The 18686-nt window shown below is 63.8% G+C and overlaps 1 protein-coding gene across 2 annotated transcripts in view; it reads left to right on the top strand.

Annotated features, from left to right (window-relative positions):
* Nucleotides 1-984: 984 nt before the first annotated feature.
* The window catches only part of NOS1AP (nitric oxide synthase 1 adaptor protein), a 101971-nt gene continuing 84269 nt past the window's right edge, over nt 985-18686 (top strand). For both annotated transcript variants that reach the window (XM_084867061.1, XM_084867060.1), the window contains exon 1: nt 985-1277. In XM_084867061.1, the coding sequence (XP_084723187.1) occupies nt 1173-1277 (105 nt within the window). In that variant the 5' untranslated portion in view covers nt 985-1172. The remainder of the gene's footprint in view (nt 1278-18686) is intronic.

The following is an 18686-nucleotide window of genomic DNA, read 5'->3' as shown; positions in this document are numbered from 1 at the left end:
AGTAAAACTGTACACATGATGCATGTGACCCATCGGCTCCAGCCCCCGCTGCTTTCATTGAAGGAGACACCCCAGAAGATGCTGCACCTTGACCGGTGATTTCAGTAAATAGAGAGTCGGCAATTTACAGGAAAGGACGAGATGAGAAATATAATTATGGCAAGAGTGCCTTTTCCTATAAATTTATCATGGAAACGGTGTGGGAAGACGTGCCTTCTGCAAGCAGCTTCTCTGGGAGCTTCCTGGGAGCTATTCCACAAGCAGCCGGGGACCTCAGTGGGCTTTGGCCCCGACTGGCGTGATTGCTCTGGTGACTTTGGGTCACCACTAAGCCACGTAGAGGATAGCGACCTGCCTGTGCCCAGGGGCTTTTGGCAGATGTTGAATACTGGTCACTGATCCCTCCTCGGGCCCTTCATTTGCACGACTTTCATGGGAAAAGCCCAGGCAAAGGAGGGAAGTGAACCGGCATCTAGCAGCAGGCAACCGGTGCTCCAGCTCCTCTGAAGGCAGAGTGAATGCAGGCCACATGGTGTAATGGTTAGCACTCAGGACTCTGAAGGCAGAGGGCCGGCTCCTGAAGGTGTCCGCCAAGAAGGGAAAGGCCTGAGCCTCCTGTCCTGTGCCCATGGCGAGGCTGAGGCTTCCACACGCCGGGTCCGCTCAGACAGCACTGCTCCCCGGACAGCGCAGGAGTCCGGGGCAGCCTCGGCTCCCCAGAGGGGCCCAGAGTTCATGTTGGGCAGCATGGGCCTTCCTGTGGGGCAGAAACAAAAATGCCGCCCTCCGTCCTGCAAAGCCCAACAAGAGCACAACCAAGCCCGCGCAGGGCTCTGCCAGCCAGGAGGTCTCCCGACCTGGAATCCGGAACAAAGGCAGGGAGTCCCGCGTCGGCCGCAGGGGGGCGCTCCCGCTCCGCTGGCGCGCGGGGCGTGGCCTCGGCGGAGTGGGCGTGGCCTCGGCGCGGGGCGGGGCCGGCGGCCGGAGGAGGAGCGGCCCGCGCTGAGCCGGCGTCTCCGTGACAGGCGCTCTCGCCGCCGCCGCTGCCGCCGCCTTTTCTTCCCGGTCCGGCCGCCCCGCCGCCGCGCCCGCCGCCTCCTCCGGCAGGAACTGCGGCCCAGCGCCCGGGCGGCCCGCGCCCAGCGCCCTGCGGCCCGCAGCCCGTGGGCACCATGCCCAGCAAGACCAAGTACAACCTTGTGGACGACGGGCACGACCTGCGGATCCCGCTGCACAACGAGGACGCCTTCCAGCACGGCATCTGCTTCGAGGCCAAGGTGAGGGCGGGGCCCCGGGCGGGCGACCGCCGACCTGGCCCGCCTGGACCCGGGGCTGCGGCCTCTGCAGAGGGCCTCTGTGGAGCCGCGGCTCCTGCCCCAGATTGTGGAGCACCCGAGAAGTTCGCGGATTGCTCCCCCTCCCTGCAGACCCCCACCCCCTCCCTCTGCAGGCCCGCCCTCCCCCATCTCCCCCCTCCACCTCCCCCCTGCACACTCCTGCCCCTCCCCCTGCAGGCCCTCCCCTCCCCCTCCCCCCTGCAAACCCTCCCCTTCCCCCCTGCAGGCCGGTCCTCACTGGCCACACTGATGAAGTTACTTCCCAGACCCTCACCCTGAGAAGGGCACCTGGTGGCTGGCACAGCCTGGTGGTCCTGGGCGGTGCGGGAGCTCTGGTGTTATTTACCTACCGATGCGGAGCGGTGCTTCAGGAGCGTTCACAGGGGCTGCAACTCCCCCCGGAGGCGATCTTGCCAGCCCCTGGCAGGTTAGGCCCAGGGCCAGCGCTGAAGGGGGCAGGGGGACACGTTTGCTAGTTTTGTGGCACAATGCTAAGTTTCAGCAGCTGGCAGGGCACCACGCTGGTGAAGTCAGGGGGTGACTGGAAATCCCAGGCTGGGCCAGAGCCCCAACCTGCCCTTGGGAGGGGGCGGGGCCTCAGTTGTGGCCCCTGAGCTGTGATGCGCCTCCCCCCCCTCCCGCCCCCCCATGTGCTTCTCACTGAGGAGCCGGTTTCTGGTCTCAGCCGGGCTCCCTTCCGAGGGCGCACCTCCCGGACGGACAGCTGGTGTCCGCGCCCCTGCCCCTCAGGCTGGGTGGATGCAGGAGGACCGGGCCGTCAGGTGGCTGCCTCCTTCCTCCGGAGACGCCGGGGCGGCTCTGGCTGTGCAGGCAGCGGCGCTGGGTCTCCCGAGGCCTGTGCTGGGGATCTGCCGCCTTTGGGCCTGAGCAGCCTTCCCCCAAGGTGGTGGCCGCGGCAGGGCCCGGCCGGACCTCGGGCGCCGTGGCGGGCTGAGCGTGTCCCTGCGGGCTGGGCCGGGTGCAGCCGGACCCCCCTTGCTCTCTCAGGGCAGTCTGGTCGGTCTGAGGGGCGTTTGGGTTAGATTTTGTCCGGCCTGTTGCCTTGGTGAGCAGGTTTTTTACATTTTAAAGTCTGAGCTCCCAGCACTGTCTTAGTGACTGAATCTCCTTGGACACACGCACGCTGGGAACTTGGCTTCGTCGTGTTTGGTTCACTAGCACTCCATTTTTCAAGAAAGAGGGTAAGAAGAGAGAAAATTTAAAATGTTTGTAAGCCTTGTTGTTTCTTTCTCGCAGTCTCTGCATTTGATCTCACAACCTAACGTGCATGAGAACCACCAGAGGAAGCTCTGCTTTCTGGCACCCCGATTCTAACTGGGCGAGTCCTGGGGGAGCCCAGGGCTGTGGGCGTTAACGGGCCACCACGCGACGTGATGCAGGCGGCTGAGGCTGGGCTGGGAAGCACTGGGCTCGAAGCTTGCCTCCAACGTGTTGGGCCTTGCCCTCCCTCCCCTGGCGTCTTTGTGGGGTGTCTAGGGTGTCTGGGGGTGTGCTGTAGTTCCTGTGGCGACCTCCTGGGCTCCCTCCCAGTGGAGCTCCATCAGGGGCTTCTGGCTGGGCTCCCACACAGACCCAGACAGGGGACGCAGCTTCTGCTCTCAGCAGGATGGGGTGGAGGGGGAAGGACAGGCTGACTTTGAGGCCTGGATCCTAGTTCCCAGCTTCAGTCCTTGGTCCTGACACCTGCGTGTTTAAACCGTGTCAGCCAAGACCCCAGCGGAAGCCGCTGTGGGCCACGTGCCCCTGGCAGGCGGGCGCTGGCTGTTCCCACCCTCCCCAGGGCGCCTGCGGAACCACAGTCGCCGGCTCCGGGGTTGAAGGCCTGGCTTGCTCTGGAAAAGCACAGGCTGTAAAATGGAAATGCGCTGCTGCTGCCAGGCCAGGTACCCTTGGTGAGCGCGCCAGGCCCTTCCCCCGCTGGCAGGCTGGCAGGAACAAGCGGAGGCGGGACTGGCAGGTGCCGCTGGCTTCCCGGCTCCGCGGGGATGGAGGCCGTGGCCGGGTGAAGGGCACGGGGTCAGTCTGTGCAGGTCACCGCACACCGTGCTCAGTGAAGCAGAATCCCGTGCTTTTCCTGCACAGCCTCTCGCGGCCCTCGCTGCTGCCCTGGCGCGGGTCCTCTTGTCCCGTAACCCCGTGCACGGCCACCTGGATCGAAAGCTGAAGCTTTGACTTTGGACTCCCCGCCCATGGCTCGCCGAGCTGGGCTGGGCGGCTGAGCTCGGCTCCCTCCGCAGCGGGCCTGGTTCTGAGTGCTGGGCTGGGAGCTGCCCTGGTGGGTGTGTGGCCCTCGGTGCTGCCACGCCCTCCGTCCACGCTCCCCTCGGTGAGGACACCGAACGGCGGCCACCAGGCGCAGCGGAGCGTCCGCGGCCGCTGTGCCTCCGTCCGGAGTGGGTTTGGATTTGCACGGACTGTCACACGGACGGACTCGTCAGTGGGAACAGGACTGTTCCTGTTATCTGCCTTTCTTATTTTTTTAAATTTTAATTTAATTTAATTTTATTTTTAAAATATATTTTATTGATTTTTTACAGAGAGGAAGGGAGAGGGAGAGAGAGTTAGAAACGTCAATGAGAGAGAAACATCGACCAGCTGCCTCTTGCACACCCCCTACTGGGGATGTGCCCGCAACCAAGGTACATGCCTTGACCGGAATCAAACCTGGGACCTTTCAGTCTGCAGACCGACGCTCTACCACTGAGCCAAACCGGTTTCGGCTATCTGCCTTTTTTAGATTAAAACAGCGGGGATGGGGAAGGGCCTGGGCGGAGCCACAGGCCTGCGGAGGCGATGGTCAAGCTGGTGCCTGGGAGCTCTTCGAGCCCCGTGCTGCTCACGCGTGGCCGGGCCCTCACACTCACACTCAGCTCGCACTCCGCTCACGTCCGCGGGGAGCAGGCTGCCAGCCTGGGGAGCACCTCAGCTCCCCTCGCACAGCCTCCTCGGTGAGCAGGGCGGAAGGTGTGGTCCCGAGGGCAGGTCATGGGCACCAGGCCCGTCGCTGCATTGGAACAGGCCGGGTCCGGCTCCCTGCACTCAGCGGGCTCCCTGCTGCTGCCCAGCAAGCGGCCTCCGGACCCGGTGGCCCCAATGGCATCTGTTCCATTTGCCGGTGACTCGCGGTCGGGATTCAGGCGGGCGGGGCCTGTCGCACATCGAGGGCGTGTGCCGTGCGGCAGGGCGGCTGGGGGGCCCTTGCCGCTGGGTCCTTGGGCTCCTCCCGGCACGGTGCCCCCACCAGCAGCGGCTTTCGAAGCGGGTGCTTGGAGCAGTGCTGACCTCCAGGCGACCCAGGGTCCTGTTGGCCATCGGCCAGCGCAGGATCCAGGGCGGGAGAAGGGGACGCTTCCTGCTTCTTGACAGGAGAGTGGGCTCCCTCTGTGAGAGCGCGGGTGGGTGGTAGCGCGAAGCTGGCTCGCCACCAAGCGCGTGCCCTGCCTCCGGGTTCCTTGGCTGCGTGGCCTCGGCGAGTGACTTAAACCTCATTAGCATCCGACCTGTGTAAGGAGGACACGCCGGTCACAGCCGCGGCGGCGAGAGTCCCGCGTGTGAGTGCCCAGCACGGGGCCTGCCCAGAGCCGCCGCGCCCTTTGTTGTCCCGAGAATCGCCGTTCAGTTTCCATCCGGAGCCGTGGCGCTCGGCGCCTGATGAGTCAGGCCCATGGTACACGCCTGGTTAAAGATCTGGCCGTGGAATCACTCCGGTTCCTGAAGCTGCAAATCAGACAGCGTGACTGCTCTGTGGGCCTAAAATAGCTGTGGGCTCTCTGGGCAGGAATACGAGGGGGTGGAGGGCGTCTGTGCCCTCCAGTCCCGTCAGGATCGAACACCGCACCTTCGCGCCCTCTTTCTCTGAAGTTCTTGGGCAGACGTTTCTGTGAGCAGGAGGAGTCTGTGTCGTGGGACTGATGAAGACTTGTGATGCATGCACTTCCCTTTCCAGTTTTTATGTCAGCATCGTGTCTCCTAGGCAGGCAGCAGCTGGCTCTCCGCACCTCGTGCCAGGCCCTGCCAGCAAGCCCTGCGCCCCAGTGAGCCCGGTCCTCCCGCTGGGGGGCCGGTGCTTCTTACTGCGTTTCTGCCAGACCCATCTCACTCCCTCGAACCTGGGACCGTGCTGCCCCCTGGGCTCCGGAAGCGGCGGTGCCTCCAGGGCCGTGAACACTCCACCTGGAGGCTGGTGAGACCTGAGCTCCCCCGAGGGCGGGCGGCGGCAGGCAGGGCCCTGCCCAGGGCACCCCGTGCTCAGTGCGCCCCTGGAGGCAGGCTGTCTATGCAGTCACCCTGGTCTGCTGCTCCCCGGGGCTCTGCCGTGCCCTGTCCGGGCTGGACCACCCGTCCTCCAGGCCGAGGCACACCCAGAGCACCAACACCCCAGCGGGCGCTGAGACAGCCATCGCTGCCCGGGCACCGCGCCAAGCTCTTCTGCGAGAGGCGCCCCGATGGCCGTGAGGGGCTCGGCTCTGAGCCTCAGGGACGGGAAGCTGCTCCGCGGGGCGGTGGGTGCTGGCACATGTACGGCCGACAGGTGCCAGGCAGACCTGCCGTGTGGTGGGCACTCCAGGACCCGCTGGGCGGTGCCTTTTGAGAGCGGCACTCACCGCGGGTCAGCGATTTAGCCTTGCGGTGGCCTGGGAGGCGCCGCCCATTTTGCGGAGGGGGAGACTGAGGCCCGTCTCTCTAGGTTGTGTGGGATGGCGGTGGTCTCAGCCTCTCCCATCGCCGACACGCCTGGGCCCAGGCCTGCCTGCTGTTCTAGGGGAGCAGCAGCCACTGCGCCGCCTGGGCCGCCGCCTGGCTCTGGGCGCGGGGCCGAGGCCCTGGGTTCGGCAGCAGGACTGGGCGGAGAGACGCTGCTTCCGAAGGGGCTGTTCCTGCCCATGTGTCCCCCCGCAGGCCCCTCCTGCTTCCCAGCCCGGCTCAGCCCTCTCGGGAGGGAGCCAGCCCAGTGCAGGGTCCCGGTCGGCCTTCCCGCGCCCCTCGGGCTGACGTGCCTCCGGTGGGAGGCGGGCACAGGACAGCGTTCTCCTTCCTGACGAAGGAGCTGGCTGTCTCCACGCTGAGGACAGTGTGTCACTCGCTGCCTGCTTCCCCGCGCGCGCACACATGACACGCACACACATGACACACAACTCACCCTCCCACAGACACACGCACGCACGCACACACACACACACGACACACACACAACTCACACACATACACACAGAGACACCACACACCACACACACACACACACACAGAGACACGCACGCGCACACACACATACACAGACACAGACACACAGACACATACACACACACATGACACACACACACAACTCACACCCCCCCCACACACAGACACACGCACGCACACACACACACGACACACACACACAACTCACACACATACACACAGAGACACCACACACCACACACACACACACACACACACACGCACACACACACACAGAGACACAGACACACAGACACATACACATGCACACACATGACACACACACACAACTCACACACACCCACACCCCACACACACAGACACACGCATGCACACACACACACACGGCACACACACAACTCACACACACACACACAGACACCACACACCACACACACACGACACACACACAACTCACACACACACACACAGACACACGCACGCACACACACACACACGACACACACACAACTCACACACACACAGAGACACCACACACAGATACACGCACGTGCACGCACACATGACACACACACAACTCACACACACACACACACACAGACAGGCACCACACACACAGACACTACATATCACACACACACACACAGACACACGTGCACGCACACACACATGACACACACACAACTCACACACACACAGACACCACACACACACAACTCACACCCACACCCCCCCCACACACAGACACCACATACCACACACACGGGACTCTCTCACATACACACACGGGACTCTCTCACACCCACACACCCACACACCCACACAGACACCGTACACACCACACACATAGACACACACACACACGACTCACACACACACACACACACCACACACACACACCACACACACACACACGTGCACATACACACACACGGACTCACACAACTCACACGCACGCACACATGAGACTCACACACATGGGACACACACACGCACACACACACACACGACTCCATTCCTGCCTCCCGGGCCCACTGGCTGCCTCACGTCGCCCCACCCTGGTGCCCTGGGCACAGGCCTGCGTGGGAAGCTTTCCCGTGTACCTGGAGCCGCCTTAGCTTCGGGTCACTAGCAGCCTTTCCCCGAGGCCAGGAGCCTGCTGCCCTCAGACAAGGGTCCCCACCGCTCCCTGCGGTGGGCACCGGTCCGGCAGAGCCCGGGCATGGAAGGGGCCGCGGCTCTGGCCGGTTGGAGAGCGGTGGCGGGGGCCTGGGCTCGGGGGTGTGCGTTCGGGAAGGCGGCCTCGGAGACCCGGCGGCTCACGCTGTCGCTCACGGCGTGGGCGTTCTTCCGGGCAGGGTGGGTCCTCCTGTCCTGGCAGGGGGGTGCTGCCACCTTTGGGTGCTGTGTGAGGAGACGGGTGTTAGTTCGGTCTCTGTCGGAGGCAGAGCCTCCCCAGTGAGCCGGCGGGCCAGGGAGCTGCCCGCTGCCATGGGGGGTCTGCATGGCGTGGCTCCGCTGACCCCTCGGGGGCAGGCGGGCTCTTCCTCTGACGCCCCAGGAGGCGGGCGCCTTGTGCAGGGAGCGAGCTGCCCCTGCCCCTCGGCCGTGTGACTCCCGGGAAGAAGGGGGACCCCACCGCCTGGCGAGGACGGTGTCGGTGGGTGGGGCCGGGCCGGCGGACACGGGGCTTTCTCTGGCTTTGGCTCAGTGAGAGCTGCTGGTTGTGAGTGTTCTGCCCAGCGAGGCCCCTTCCCGCCTTTCCCTTCCTGCGGGAGAAGCAGGCTTTTCTGGAGGCGTGTGTGTGTGTGTGTGTGTGTGTGAGTCATGTGTGTGTGTGTGTGAGAGTGTGTCTGTGTGTATGAGTGTGTGTGTTTGTGTGTGTGAATGTATGAGTGTCTGTGTGTGAGTGTATGTGGTGTTTGTGTCTGTGAGAGTGTGTGTGTGATGTGTGTGTGTGTGTATGAGTGTGTGTGCAATGTGTGTGTATGTGAGAGAGTGTGTGTATGAGTGTGTGTGCGTATGAGTGTGTGAGTGAATGAGTGTGTGCGTGAGCGTGTGTGTGTGTGTGTGTGTGTGTGTGTATGTGTGTGGTGTGTCTGCTGGCGTCTCTGGGTCATGGCTTCTCCAGCAACCAGCCTGGGTCTGAGAAAACCCAGGGAGCTCAAGGACCATGCTGTCCTTGGGTGCTGGGGCCCCTGAGTCTGCCGCCTCCTCTCCGTCTGTCCGTCTTACGCGTGCTCTGTACACAGAGCCGGGAGGTTCTGGTAGAACGTGTCTGCTCCATCTTTCTGCAAACGGTGTTCATGTGATGCTTTATTATGACCAGTGATTCCATTTCTGAGAATTTATCTGAAAAAATCCAAAAAACTAGTTCCAAAGAATGCATGCGGCCCCTGTTCAAAGCAGCGCAGTGCACAATAGTTAAGATCTGGAAGCAGCTCGGTGCCCACTGCCGGCGAGTGGTCCGTGGACACCAGGAATCCTGTGCAGCCGTAGAAAGAAGAAAACGCACCACCTGAGGCAGCGGGGGGGACCTGGAGAGCATTCTGCTAAGTGAGTAAGTCCGCGAGAGAAAGACAACTGTCATGTGACCTCACTGTGGAAAGACAAGTGTCATGTGACCTCACTGTGGAATCCAATGGACAAACCGAACCGCCAGCCGCCTCAGAGGGCAGGCGCACAGCTCCGGTGGGGAGGCGGGAGGGAGGCGTTGGGGGTGTGAAGGGATTGAGCAAAACAGGAAAGAAGAGAGAACTCCGGGCCTGATCAGCAGCGTGGTGAGGGGGGAGGGGTGGGTGGGAGAGGGCATGGGCATAAATCAATGGTGGTGCCGTGGCTGCCGGGCCGCCGTGTCTGATGTGCCCGCTCCTGGGCAGCGACCCGTTTAGCGGATGTGCTCTGCGGGAAATGCACGACTGCCCTCCTCGGGCAGGGCAGGCCTCAGCCGCGTGCCCTCCTCCGCTGGAGGGGGCGTCGGGGTGCGCCCCTCCTCCTGGCCGCTCGCCTGGGGCGCCTGCACTAGGAGGGGTGGTGCTGAGCTCACCTCGGAGGCTGCAGGGCGAGGGCCTGTCCCCCTGAGGAGCCCTGGCAGCGTCCTTCCAGCCCTTCTGGAAGGTTCTGTGCGGAGAGGCTGCCGGTGGGGCACACGTGTGCGCGCGCGTGTGTGTGTTGTGAACACAGCCTTGGCAACCAGGGCCTCTCGCACCCGAGGACGGATGGCCCACGTGCCCCTTTGTCGCCTGCTTTCTTCCCCACACGCGTGGGGCGCCTTTCCCGGGCCTCCGGCCGCCCCTCCTGCGGCCTCAGGCTTGTCTGGAGTTGGTGTACTTTGGCTTCAGTTACGACAGCGTGGGCCCCGTGTGCGTGGTCGGCCGTGCGTGCAGAGCCCTGCCTGCGAGGGACGCGCCTCGCGGAGATGGTTAGCGATGGACACTTCCCGTTGCCCCGTGGCGCTGAGCGCTGCTGCGTGTCCCGGGCTGTGCGGGGGCGGGCTCAGCTGGCGGGGTGTGTGTGTGTGTGTGTGTGTGTGTGTGTGTGTGTTTCACTGGGACCAGCCAGGCTCTTGTGAGCGACCCACGTTCTTTTGAGTCGTGGGCCCAAGGAGCTCATTGCGAGCGTCGGCTCTCTCCTCCGCAGGCTGCGCCAAGCAGGCCTCGCAGGCCCGGGGCCGTGGGCCTGGGCGGCGGTTCCGGGTTCCAGGGCCCCGCTGAGGGCCACTCGTCTTGATGTGACAAGTCCCCGAGGAGCTGGCTGGTAACTCGCGTCGCCGGCGTTTGGGGAGATGGAGATGCGGTAGCTGGGCCCGCGCGGAGGGTCCATCTCCCTGTGGGGGCGGCCGGAGGGGCAGCCGGGCCCGGGGGCTAGCGCCTCAGGCCGCCCGCAGGGGAGCAGGGTGGGGTCCGCCGGGCCCTCGCCTCCCGCGGCTGCAGCGGGCTTCGCCCACACTTCATTTCCACGGCACCTGGCCTTCTGGCTCTTACATTGCTCAGGGTCTTTTGGGACGTACTCAGGTGAATTGCTAGTCCAGTCCACTCAACTATCTATTCTCTGACTTCCTTCCAACCACGCAATATTCATTCCTTGTGCATACTTACAAAAGGTTCGTCATACCAGAAAAGAATATTCAATGTCATCTTACATGTTGGCCATCTTCTTCATTCCCCAATGACCCTGAATGAAAACTCCTCAGAAAGTGTTTATGTTCCAAACTGACATTATTTGTAATCTCCTATTTTTAAAAGTGGTAGATTTTCCCATTTCCCATTATTTTTGTATTCTTTCTCTTTTCTCTTTATTTACAACCTAACTGACTGGCTGTTTGTAAGGTGACGTAACAGGTGAGCGCAGCATGGATCTGTGCAGGGAGTTCTGCTCTGCCTTCAGCTCTCCCTCCGGTTCTCTGCGGAAGGAATCCGCTTACACGGGAGCATGGAGCCCGGAGCCAGGGCGCCAGGGCTTCCTGTCAGCTGGCCCGTGGCTGCTGAGTCACGGGCGGGTGGGTTCTGAGGAGGCCCTGGGTTCTCTCTTGGGTTCCGGCGACTCCTGTCTGGCTGGTGCCCCGGCTTGCTGTCACCCTTCCCTCTGCGCAGGCCGGACGGAGCTGAAAGTGCGGCTTTGTGACGTTCTGGTCGCTCGTGCGGGCGGCGGGTCACCGCGGGCCTCCGTCTGTGTCATCCCCGTCTGCAGCGCGTCTGGCTGCGTGAAGCTCTGCAGGCCGGTCCTGACCATCGCCCTCTGCGGTCCGGTCCAGCCTGTCTCCGAGCCCCACCGCCACGGCCGTGATGGCGCGACAGCCTCCCTTCCCCGTCCCCCAACCCGCCTCCCCCTGGCTGCCTCCCCTCCCCCTGGCCGCCTCCCCTCCCCCCGCCGCCTCCCCTCCCCCCGCCGCCTCCCCTCCCCCCGGCCGCCTCCCCTCCCCCCGGCCGCCTCCCCTCCCCCTGCCGCCTCCCCTCCCCCCGGCCGCCTCCCCTCCCCCCGGCCGCCTCCCCTCCCCCTGGCCATCTCCCCTCCCCCCGCCCGCCTCCCCTCCCCCCGCCGCCTCCCCTCCCCCCGCCGCCTCCCCTCCTCCTGGCCGCCTCCCCTACCTCAGCCCCTCCAGGCCCTGTCCCTGCCCAGGCTCATGCATGCTTCCTGCGCCTCCTGCCTGTGTGGCCGCTCTTCCCACGTCTGCTTCTGTTTGTCGGGTCGGCGGCTCAGACATGCCCTCGGGCTGGCCCCAGCTCTGCTCCGTGGGCAAAGTGCACAGTCCTTCCGGCTCACGCCCTCACGGCCCGAGGCGGGGGTGGGGAGGCGCTGTCATCCACCGCTCTGGCATCGACTCAGAGCAGACACGCAGCGCCCTAAAAACAACGGTCCGCTGCTCCCAGCGCCAGGCCCTGCCGGCCCTGCCGGCCGCCTCCCCTCATGACCCACGGGCTCAGGGCCGCGGGAGCAGCACGGAGTACCACGCAGCCGCTGCCGGTGGCTGCCGGTGCTTCCCACAGACATTCCGATCCACCCAGCAGCGGGCTGCTGCACACGCGCCTTGGGCCTAAGAGGGCCCTCCTTGCTGGCCGCGCTGGGCGAGGCGTTCTAGGAAGACGCTGGCTAGGCCTGTCCGCCTCACGCCGCCGCGGCTGTGGCACAGAGGCCTGGCTGCTGGCGGCACTAAGGGCAGCAGCCTGGAGGCGGCAGGTCTCTTGGTGCAGGTCTGGTTCCAGGGTCTCGGCACGATTCGAACCCAGGTCTTCCTTCCTTCCTTCCTTCCTTCCTTCCTTCCTTCCTTCCTGGCCAGGCTGCTTGGTAACAGATGGGTGTTGAGTGGGCTTTATTTCTCCAGCAGAATCGTGGGCACTCCCTGTCCAGCAGCCGCGCTCTGCCCAGCAGAGGGTCCCCTTCCTGCTCGGCTCCTCGGGCGGTGCCACCTCCCGAGAGCGGAGGCGGCCGTGTGGTGTGCCCCGCCTCTCGGGCTGTGGCCGGGGCAGCGCTGTCCAGGGCGGGCAGTGGCCATCAGAGCTCCCTCTCGCCGAGCCGGCGCAGGGCCTCTGCGAGGTGGTCTGTCCGCAGTCTTCGCCCGGACGCCCAGAGCCTGCACACGCCCAGGTCGCCCAGGCTGACAGGGATTTAAAAATGACACTGCGCCGAAACCGGTTTGGCTCAGTGGTAGAGCGTCGGTCTGCGGACTGAAAGGTCCCAGGTTCGATTCCGGTCAAGGGCATGTACCTGGGTTGTGGGCACATCCCCAGTAAGGGGTGTGCAAGAGGCAGCTGGTCGATGTTTCTCTCTCATCGACGTTTCTAGCTCTCTATCTCTCTCCCTTCCTCTCTGTGAAAAATCAATAAAATATATTTAAAAAAATAAAATAAAAATGACACTGCTTCTCGGGCCTCACGCGGCCGCACAGACAAAACTCTCCTTGATGGGCAGGCTCGCCTCTGCCCATGGAGCCCCCCTGAGTTGTGAGCGAAGTGGAAGTGCTTCCCGAATTTCCAGGGCTTCTCCTCACTGCTCTGGGGTCAGAGGCGATAGGTGTGCCTGCATTGGTATTGATTGATGTCTGATGCTTGCTCTGTGCTCCGTGTGCGGATGCAGAGGCCTTGGTCGGGGGGCTGGTTCTCAGGGCAGGTACCTCCATCGCAGGCGCGGATTCAGACGGGAGAGGCTCAGTAGGACGGTGGGTCCCCGGGGAGACCTTTGGGTCTTCATGAGAGCACCGTGACTTCTCATGGGGACAGAAGGTAAGCCGGCAGACCCCGGGGACCGTGTCCCTGGGGACACTCCCTGGGAGGTGGGTTGATGTGACTTAGCAGTTGTCAGCCTCAGCGGCTCCGCCTTCCAAGGATGCCCGGGCTCCGTGCCAGCCCCGGGGCCGGCCTCCGAGCCGCGCTGCTCAGTGCACCTGCGGGCGGCCGGGCGGGGGTGCCTCGGTCTCACCGGGGAAACGGGCGGCGGTGCTGTCTGCTCGTGTGGTGGGGTCGTTACCGGCACCCGGTGAGGAACGTGGGAAAATGCTTTGGAAACGGGCAGCTGCCCACGTCGTCCGTGGTGACCACGGAGAGAGCGGATTTGGTGGCAGTGGCACGTGTGTGTCGTCACGCTGGCCCAGGTGTGCATGCAGGGCCGGCGGCCGGGTCACGGGCAGGGCTGGGGAGTGAAGGGACGTCCCTGCGAGGGCGGGTCCTGGGCGCAGCGCCCCGAGGGCTGCTCCTTCTGGGAAAGTGACGCCGGGACTCGGGGAAAGTGCACCCCCTGGCGAGCGGCCGCTCACACGTGGCTCCGGCAGGGCACCCGGGGACACTCCTGAGGGGAGACTGGCTTCGGGGAGATTGGGTGGACGGAGCAGCCAGTCCGCCTCCACCGGAGCGGAGCACGTGGCCTCGGTGGAGAAGCAGGAGCTTCAGGGTCACGGGCAGACTTCGGCAGCACTGTCTGGTCGGGTGAGAGCAGGGCCACGGTTCTTACTCTGGTAGTTGTTCAGCGTCTCAGCTCGGACGGGGTCTGGTGAGTGAGGTGCTCTGAAGCGGACGCGGGAAGATGCCTGGAGGACGGGCCGGGACCGGAGCGTCCCTTGCACACCGATGCCCCCTGCTTCCTGGCACGGTCCTCTCGCCCGTCCGCTCTCCTGCCAGGCGCTCCTGTTTGCTTTGGCTGTTCCCTCCGCCGCGGCCTTTCCTGTTCCCTCCGCCGTGGCCTTTCCTGTTCCCTCCGCCGCGGCCTTTCCTGTTCCCTCCGCCGCGGCCTTTCCTGCGTTTCCTCTGTGGCGTCCTCAGACCGGCCCCAGGTGGAAACGTCGATGTCAACAATACCAGCGATGGGAGTGGCCACGGCGACGGGATGTCATGATGTTGGTGGAGACCCAGGTCCCCGCCTCAGCTCCGAGGCCAGCCCCGGCCACCATTTGCCCGACCTTCCCCAGCCTGCTCACTGCTGCCGCTGCCTCTGCGTCCTCGCTGCCTGAGCTTGGCGCGGACGGCGCTGACGGCGAAGGCAGGCCTGCTCGCCGTGCTCCCGTTTGTTGATGTCCGCATGTGCCACACAGACCTCTCGCTCCCGGACCCCGTCAGCTGCAGCCACGCCTCCTAGGAAAGAACCGATTCTGGGGGCTCCACCGGCCTGTTCCCTCTGGGCTGGCACCAGAGGCGGCTGTGGTTTTCCTGAAGGTCTCACATGGGGCCCAGCATTCCCTCCGGGCGTTGTTCTGGAAGGGCGGTGTTTTGTATGGACTCGGTTTTAGACTAATCCCCCTTTTTATAAGCTGGCAGCAGTGCGAGTTATTGTTGCTTCTTCCATCGCTTTGTGTGAACGATAACCTGCCGGGGTTTAGCTTCCGGTGACGCGTGTCATTCGCGGCTGCTGTGGCTGGTCGTCGGCATTTGGCTGGACGTCACATACCCCCGGGAGCTCTGGGGGCTCCGTCGCACGGAGGAGGCGCTCCCTCACGTCCAGCGTTCCTTCGTTGCCCCACCTCCTCGGCACGGGAAGCCTGTCCTGGTGGCTCTTCTCGGCTACTTCGTGGCTGGGAGCAGCTGGCGTTCGCCGAGGGAAGCGGAACAAAGAGTCCGTCTGGTTCCTGCCCCGTGAGCTGAGGTCAGATGAGCTGGACAGAGGAGGGAAGGACGGAAAGACATTGTCAGAAAATTGTACTTATTCCCCTGGGGAGAGAACATGAATTCAGTTAGGACGCCTCAGGAATCCAATTAAATGGGGTAAAGCACAGGTGACAGCCGCCGAGACGGCATCTGTGCTAATTAAACAACGCAGGAGTGCTCCTGGCAGTCAGCGGCTGCGGGTGGGAGAGGATGACCGGTCCGAGGAAGTCTCCCTCTGATTGGCTGCATCTGACCACTGCCTCTCAGCTGTCCGCGTCCCATCCCTGGTTTTGTGGCTCTGGTTCTGGTCCTTCTCACCTCACTGGGCTGGCTCTTGCCCTTCCCCCCACCATGCACCAAGCTGCCCTGGAAACCTGGGCACAGTCTGCTCCGCAGGCCCTGAGGTCGCAGGCCAGGACGTGCGTGGCTGAGCGGCCAGAAAGCCGAGCCTCGCTCTGGCCACTCAGGTGCCAGCCCCACAGCCGCCCGGCCCCAGCCCCGTCTCCTGGGAGCCGCACCGAGCTCAGGGTGTGCCCTGTGCCCCCTCGCCCTGCGTGGGCGCTCGCTGGAGCGTGGTCTGTCCACGTGTGCGTTAGCTCTCAGACCGCGGTGGCTCTGGTTTTATGTCCTCGTGGCCGCGGCCGCCGGCTGAGTGGCAGCTGGTGGGGGTCAGGCCGCAGCGCCGCGGGGACAGTGCGCAGGCGAGCGTCTGCTGAGGGGTTTGACCTGCTCTGCGCCGGAAGGACACGCTGCCCACACGGAGAGGGCGTCCTCACTCTCTCCCGTCCGGGGGCTCCGGGCTGGGGGGGGGCCGGAGGAAGGGGTTGGCAGCCGGACCGTGGCTGTGACCGCAGGGGGCCCTGCTCTCTGGGGAGCTGGCGTTTGCCTTCTGCCTCCCCAAGGGCCCTGCAGGTCTGTGCGGGAGGGGCAGGCAGGCTTCTCTGTCCCCTGGCCATTACTGTCTCCATCCAGGCTGTGCATAGCAGTGAGTGGTGGGACGCTGACTCTGTGGGATCGGGGAGGGCAGCTGCCTTTACGACCAGCAGTGGCACCGAGGCCGCCCGCTTTCTGATCGGCCACGGCCTCTCCCACCGGACATGGTGCATGTCGGGCCACGTGCTGCTTAAAATTTTCCACAGAACGGAATATCATACACTGATTTCTTTTGAAGTGGGAACTCTCACATTCACGAATTATCCCCAGACTGTCCCCTCGAGCTCCATGTGTGACTGTCGCAGGGCGCGCTGTGGAGTGCGGCTGGCACAACACGGCAGGGCCGAGGCCGGAGTCCGGGGCAAGCTGCCCTGTGAGCGAGCAGAGCCGTGAGGCCAGTCGGGCTGAGAGTGACAGCACCGGAGCTGCTGGCCTGCAGGGGGTGTCCAGTGGCCAGTGCTGCCCAGGCGGGGGACGGCCCGGAGGTGACCCGGCAGGACACAGCATGCACCGTGCCCACCGTGTGGGGCCCTTCACACGACAGTTACAGTTTATGTGCGATTCTACTGAGTCTTATTCTCCCTGCAGCGCAGCCCCGGGCTGGACTCGGGGAGAGCTCGGCCTGGGACCAGAGGGGCCTGTGCCGGGCCGCCCGCTCCCGGGGGCGCTGTCCCCCTGCTCTCTGCGTGCCCCTCCTGCTTCGGGCTGAGGCCTGGGCAGATGTGAAGCCGGCAGTCAGCCAGAGTTGGAGGAGACACGTTGGTAAAAGAACCATAGAGGACTGTTTCGTACCTTTCTTTTCCTTTAATTACCTCTCAGCTGCCTTTAAAAAAAAAAAATTAAATATATATATATATATATATATATATATATATATATATATATATAATTGATTTTTTTACAGAGATGAAGGGAAAGGGATAGAGAGTTAGAAACATCAATGAGAGAGAAACATTGATCAGCTGCCTTCTGCACACCCCCTACTGGGGATGTGCCTGTAACCAAGGTACATGCCCTTGACAGGAATTGAACCTGGGACCCTTCAGTCTGCAGGCCAATGCTCTAGTCACTGAGCCAAACTGGTTAGGGCTTCTTTTACTTTAAAAACAAAACAAAACTTTTATTGATTTCTGTGAGGAAGGGAGAGGGAGAGAGAGAGAGGAACATCAATAATGAAATAGAACCATTGATCAGCTGCCTCCTGCACGCCCCCTACTGGGGATCGAGCCCACTATGGGAATCGAACCCGGGACCCTTCAGTCTGCAGGCCGAGCTCTGTACCTGAGCCACACCGGCCAGGGCTCGGCTGCCTTTGAGCAGAAGTTTCCTGGGGTCTGGGAAGAGTGAGGGCGCCTGGTGGCCGGGTCCTTGCGGGGCGAGGGGTGCTCTCCTGAGGTCTGGTTTGTAAACTGGGGAGGCGGCCCCGAGGATCAGACTGCTGAGGGCGCGGGGCTTGGACTTGGCACAGAAAGAGGTGCTGATGTTTCCGTGAGGCTGGGGCGTGGTGATGCCGAGCAGACGCCACTCTCCACCGATCTGTCCTGGCAGATGGCGGGGAGGTGGCTGAGTGCCGGGTCCCGTGTGCCTGGACCCCTGTCGGGAGGGGGTGGCCGGGCTCCCGCTGGGACGTCCCGAGGGGCTAGTCTCGCTCTCCCAGCACCTGCTCTCCCTCCCTTTGCTGTCTGCCGCCTGCCGCAGGCCACCAGGTGGAGGGGGGGCGCTGCACCCAGGGCCACCAGCCGCGGGGCTGGCCCGGGACCGGGTTCCGCGATGTGGAACTTCCTTCCGTGCTGAGATGGGGACGCTCCAGGCACCGGATGGCTGGTCCTCCAAGTGCTTCCTGGCGGGCTCGGCGGCCCCACCCTGCCTGCTCCCCGGGAGCCTTGCGGTCAGGAGCCAGGAGTGTGCGGGAGGCGTGCTTCCCCGAGGCTGATGAGTGGCAGCATTCCACCCCGGGTGCCTCTCGGCCATCCTGCTGCAGGCGTGACGGGCGGACAGAGGTCCCCGCTGAGACGTGTGCCCTGGTGGTCGCTGGCTGGAGCCTCCTTGGCTCTGGGGGAGGGGGCAGAGCCCCCGCCAGCCGTCTGAGGGCCAGAGCAGACAGGCCTGTCAGGCTGTGCATGTGGGGGCACCCGAGGCCTCCTGCTCCAGGGACGGTGCCCGGGGCTCCCTGTGGACGGTGCTTTGGAACGGGGGGACACAGGAACTGTGGAGAGGGGTGCCGCGGAGCTGTGTGGCAGGCGCAGGCACTCGGCAGGTGCTTGCTCAGCTCCGGGTTACCACTGACTCTGCCGCTCCATCAGAATCTTGATGGAGACACCACTTCAGCCGTGGAAAACCTGGCATCAGAGCCTGCGGCTCTGCCGGTGTCTCAGGATGGCGGGCGAGGGCGGGCAGCGGGCAGGCTCCCTGGTTTCTCAGAGCTTTCCTCTGCACTCCCCCCCTCCCCGTCCTTGTCCTGGGCCCCTTCCTTCTCCCTCGCTGGCTCCTCTGTACTCACGGCCTCCAGACAATCCATCCAGCCCCGGCCCCTCGTTCGGCTGGAGCTGCCACCTCCCCCACGCCTCTTGGCGGCTTCTCTCGCTCGTCTGGGAAGTGGAAAGCGCAGGAGAGGAGCTGGGCTCTGCTGCCGTCTGCCTGCTGC

Source organism: Pipistrellus hanaki (genome assembly GCF_964339955.1).
Source record: "Pipistrellus hanaki genome assembly, chromosome: 18".
NCBI lineage: Eukaryota > Metazoa > Chordata > Mammalia > Chiroptera > Vespertilionidae > Pipistrellus > Pipistrellus hanaki.
The sequence above is the reverse complement of the archived record's forward strand: the minus strand, read 5'-3'. Positions and strand labels throughout refer to the sequence as shown.